Source organism: Amphiura filiformis, unplaced genomic scaffold (genome assembly GCF_039555335.1).
Source record: "Amphiura filiformis unplaced genomic scaffold, Afil_fr2py scaffold_354, whole genome shotgun sequence".
Classification (NCBI taxonomy): Eukaryota; Metazoa; Echinodermata; class Ophiuroidea; order Amphilepidida; family Amphiuridae; genus Amphiura; species Amphiura filiformis.
The window spans coordinates 42,066-47,000 of NW_027305818.1; the positions used below are offsets into that span (position 1 = coordinate 42,066).

The following is a 4,935-nucleotide window of genomic DNA, read 5'->3' on the forward strand; positions in this document are numbered from 1 at the left end:
ATGAAAGTACAATCATAGGCATATATCATAGCAAAATTGAGGCAAGTCATCATGTGAAGAAGGTTGAAGGTAGGAATGTGACTGTTCTCGGATTGTGTCCTGTACGCTGTTCTTAGTTTGTCAAGCTGCCATTCACGACAGAGGGGTCAGTTAACTAAAGTAACCACATTGTGGTTCAGGCATGGCCTCCAGTTAGTGAAACCTATTTTAGAATTTTCAGTCCTAGCTTCATAATATCAGGTTTGCTGGTGATCAATGCTGGTGAGCCTTCACTGAAGAGTGGCTCAAGGAGCTATCGGAAGACTTCCATTTTGTTGACATAGAAGGTTTCAAGAAAAATTGCGACGGGTGCATTAAGGTTTGTAGTGACCATGCTCAAGAGTGAGATAGAAAGAATTTGGCTAGTACTCTTTCTACATCCCCATTAAAATTGAGCATCATCAATTGTCTTGTGTGTACTTCCGATAGCTGTATCGGCCAGATTCTTGCATCGTAGGCCAAGAATAAATGCTAGAATGGATTGCTTAATGGTTGATTACTGCTAAATTATCACTTTTCTTTGTTTTCCGTTTTTCCGTATCACGGAGAAATCATGGCTTTAGCCTTGCTGGCTACGTCAGCCCATGTCGGCTGTAGCCCTCCTCATGAAGTTTCCATTGTTCTCTGTCTTGTGCTATCCTAGCCCAGGTTTTGCCAATATAAGATGCGATGTCGTCCCGCCATCTGCGTTTTTGTCTTCCCCTTCTGCCTGTTCTCGGTTGCCAATCTGTTAGTCGTTTTGTCCACCTGTTATCATTTGATCTTGCTAGATGTCCTGCCCATCTCCATTTCGCCTCATTTATTTTCTCCAGTATGTCCTTGACATTGGTTTTATTTCTGATATACGAGTTCCTAATTTTGTCCCGTATTGTGATATTCAGCATTCTTATTTCCATTGCACGCTGTGCTGTTATCAGTTTTTGTTCTAGGTATTTAGTTGTTGTACACGTTTCGCAGCCGTATGTCATTGTTGGCAGCACACACTGATTGAAAACCCTCTTCCTTAATAGCATTGATTGTTTTCTATCACACAGAACAGAATGTCTTTATATCTGCCAAAGCAGCTCCAGCCAGCCTTAATTCTGATTAGTACTTCCTCTCTCGTGTTGTCTTCCAGCTTCACAGTCTGGCCAAGATATTTGTAGCTTTCCACTTTTTTATCTCATCAGTTTCAACTACAATGGGCTCATTTGTTTCGAAATTTGTCATGAATTTTGTTTTCCCTTTGTGTATTTTTAAACAGATATTCTTGCTTTCACTGCTCAAACCATTTAGTTGAGTCTTCATGTCCTTGACGGATGTTGTTGTTAAAGCAACATCATCTGCAAATCTCAGGTCTGTCAGCCATTCTCCATCTATATTTATTCCTTGTTTCTCCAAGTCTAACTTCTTAAAAATCTCTTCCATGGCAGCTGTGAAGATTTTTGGTGATATTGTATATCCCCTTGCCTCCCTCCCCTCTTTATGTGAATATGATTTGACACATCATTGTCCAGATGGAGCGTGGCTACTGCATCTGTGTAGATATCCTCTATGATGAGCACATAGGTTTCATTGACTCCTATTCTTCTTAGGGCTGCAAAAAGATCTGAATGTTCAACCGAATAAAATGCCTTTTCATAGTCTATGTATCCTACACAAAGCTTTAGCTGTTATTCATTCGCCTTTTCAATCAGTTGGTTTAATGCGTGTAGATGGTCTGTTGTTGAGTAACCTGCCATGAATCCTGCTTGTTCCCTCGACTGCTTTTCGTCTAGTATTCTTTGGATCCTGTTTTGGATTATTCTGGTAAATATCTTATATGCATGAGAAAGCAAACTTATCGGCCAGTAATTCTTGATGTCTGCTTTATCCCCCTTTTGATGAAGTAGAATGATCTTTGCCTCTTTCCATTTCTCAGGTATCTTCTTGTCTTTCAGGATTTTATTATTATATTATTATTGTTGATCTTCTCCCCTCCTATCTTAAAAATGACACTTGATACGTCATCTGGTCCAGGTGCTTTATTGTCTTTCATTTGTGTTACTGCCCTTTCCACTTCTCTAACTGTTATATTTGGTACTTCAGTGTCATCGGTTGATGTTGTGGGTACTCTGGTTCCGCTTTTTTCATCGGCTTTACTGCTGTACAGCTCTTGGTAGAATTCTACACATACATTTAGAATTTCTTCTCTGTCTGTGGTGATGCTTCCATTCTTTTGTCTCATTTAGCTAATTCTTGTTTTCTTGCTGTTCATTTTTGTAATCTATTTTGGTCCCTTGCCACTTTCTAGGATAGCTGCTTTTTTTCTCTTTCTACTTCTTTCTCGTCTGTTCCTTCTCACTGTTTTGACTAGTTCCGAGTATTCTATCTTCTGTTTTGGTGATTTGCCCTCTATTTCTCTAGGTTCTTTCCTTTTCTTATCTAACTCTTCGATTGCCTTGTCCTCCTCTGTGGTCTGTTTGGTCTTTCTCTCTCTTGGCGCTATTTCTTCAGCTGCCTCCACTATTGTATTGGATATAAGCTCATATTTGGTATCTTTATCTGCATTTTCTATATCCAGACATGCAAATTGGTTTTTCAACTCCAGTTGAAAATCATTCTTCAATTCCTTCAGTTTCAGTATGTTCAACTTGCTTTTCTTTTGATTTCTGATGATTTTGAGTCTTGCCAATTTCCTGTCTATGTGTATCTTGGCTCTGACCATCCTGTGCTCACTACCAATGTCTACACTCGTGATGACAGAACAATCCTCAACAATTTCACGCTGGCTACTAAGGATAAAGTCTATTTGGTTCTTTGTAATTCCGTTTGGACTTTCCCAGGTCCAATACCTGTTTTTATGTTTCTTGAAGTCCCGGGGGGTTCTTCGAAAAATTTTGTACGGGGGTGTGCCACGCAGACTTTCGGATGCTGACTTTCTCTATACCTACTTTTTGCTGTTTTTGCTACCCATCAGTATACCAATTTTCAAGAAAAAGCACCCAAAAAGCACCCAAATTTGCCATAATTGGGCGCTTTAAGGGCACATTTGCCAAAATGCGCCCAATTGGGCGCATTGGTCTCCACTGACAACCCACCCATCGATATACCAAAATCGCTGAAAAGGTACCCCAAAACCGTGGCACATCCCCGTATACCTTCAACCAGGAAGAACCCCCCCCCCCCGGGCTTGAAGTATGTGCTAGCAATGATAAGTCCTTGTTGCGCAGTAAACTCAAGTAGCATGTCTCCTCTTTTGTTTCTTTCTCCAACTCCAAACTTTCCCATGATGGCTTCTTCTCCAGGTTGACATTCTCGTATCTTGGCGTTGAAGTCACCCATTACTATGGTGTAGTCAGCTTTGCTGTCTTCTATCGCCTTATTTACCTCCTCGTATAGTTCTTCAACTATTTCATCATCGTAGTCCGATGTTGGTGCATACACTTGAATTACGCAAAGCTGTTTGTTTCCTGTCAACTGTACTATGAGCATGATAAGAGAGATCACTCTATCTGAGTAATATTTCATGTCCTTTACGGTGGATACGAAATCCAATTCCCTTGGCATTTTTGTTTGCCTGTTTTTCCTTCGTTATAGAGCCAAGCACCTCCCTTGAGTTCTTCAATGCCCTCTCCTTCTCGTTTTGTTTCAAATAGACCAATTATGTCCCATTTGAAGTCTCTCAGTTCGTCTAGCAATGATTCAAGTGATTCTTCCATTCTCAATGTTCTTGTATATACGTACATAATAATTATGTTGAGTTGTGTTTGTCCAATCTTGTGACCATCATCATTGAACATCAATGACAAATAAATGGTAATCTCATCCGTTACATCCTTGATCTTCATCGTTTTATATGATACGATTCACTTTCAGTAATTTCGTAATATTCCCATTGCATCATTGATCTGCGAGTTTTTATTGAACATCAATGATAAATAAATGGTAATCTCATTCGTCACATCCTTGATCTTGATCGTTTCATATGATACAATTCACTTTTAACATTCATCACTTCCGAGTTTTTATTGAAAATCAATTATAAATGATAATCTCAACCGTTACCAGGCTGGGCGACGTTGTAAACCCAACCTTCGTAGCCGCTTGTGTTGAAGCGGGTGGTGTGACTCAAAGGACAGGTACTGGTTGGTATGAGTTGGTTTCTGGTATACAGTAACTTTGATGGACCCATTCGACTTGCGGTGAAGTAACGTGTCAAGCATCGGAAGTATACCGTTCTCCTCTCTCTCAATGGTGAATTTAATCGCCGGATTGACACTGTTCAGATGACGTGTGAAGGTGTCGATATCGTCTTGTTTTTAACACCACCATGGTATCATCTACATATCTTCCCCAGTAAGAGGGCTTGACGGGTGAAGTATGGATCGCCTCTTCCTTGAATGCTTCCATGAAGATGGTGGGCACCAGCGGGCTACATGGAGAGCCCATCGCAGCTCCCTCAATTTGTTGGTAAATCTGATCTTGGAAGGTGAAGTAGGTGGTAGTCAACACAAAACGTAATAAATCCACAATCTGGGAAGGATTAAGATTAGTCCTTTCATGAAGGGTAGTATCATTCTCAAGTCTGGGTTGGATTATGTCCAAAGCCTCCTCAACCGGAACACTGGTGAAAAGTGCGGTGACATCATACGAAACCAATTCCTCATCATCGCTGAGTTTGAGGGCCCCTATTTTGTTGACAAAATCCAATGTGTTCTTTATATGGTAAGGAGTATTCCCAACGAGAGGTGAAATGATCTTGGCACAAAAATTGGCAGTGTCGTATGTGATGGAACCAATACTCGAGATGATAGGTCTGAGAGGTATGGTGGCTTTGTGGATTTGGGGCAGACCGTTATACATTTAGTACCTGGCGGTAGTTTCTGAGGTCGGATACAGTTTCCAAAATTCTTGTTTCGAGAGAGCCATCACCTT

The 4,935-nt window shown here is 40.7% G+C and overlaps 2 protein-coding genes across 2 annotated transcripts; both read right to left on the reverse strand.

Moving 5' to 3' along the window:
• Positions 1 to 2,284: 2,284 nt before the first annotated feature.
• Positions 2,285 to 3,528, reverse strand: LOC140145528 (uncharacterized). Its single transcript, XM_072167238.1, has 2 exons — positions 3,281 to 3,528; positions 2,285 to 2,789 (listed from the first exon to the last, which is right to left on the reverse strand). Exons 1-2 carry the CDS (start codon positions 3,526 to 3,528, stop codon positions 2,285 to 2,287), a joined length of 753 nt encoding a protein of 250 aa, XP_072023339.1.
• Positions 3,529 to 4,260: 732 nt separating this feature from the next.
• Positions 4,261 to 4,863, reverse strand: LOC140145529 (uncharacterized). Its single transcript, XM_072167239.1, has one exon. The coding sequence runs from the start codon at positions 4,861 to 4,863 to the stop codon at positions 4,261 to 4,263; it is 603 nt and encodes a 200-aa protein (XP_072023340.1).
• Positions 4,864 to 4,935: the final 72 nt, after the last annotated feature.

What these genes read in the sequence shown, in the direction of transcription:
- LOC140145528 (XM_072167238.1), bottom strand. Translation starts at nt 3,528, where the DNA reads ATGAAATATTACTCAGATAGAGTGATCTCTCTTATCATGCTCATAGTA. An exon ending in GAAGAAGCCATCATGGGAAA is followed by an intron (nt 2,790 to 3,280) that starts GTTTGGAGTTGG and finishes TATCCTTAGTAG; the next exon opens with CCAGCGTGAAATTGTTGAGG.
- LOC140145529 (XM_072167239.1), bottom strand. Translation starts at nt 4,863, where the DNA reads ATGTATAACGGTCTGCCCCAAATCCACAAAGCCACCATACCTCTCAGA.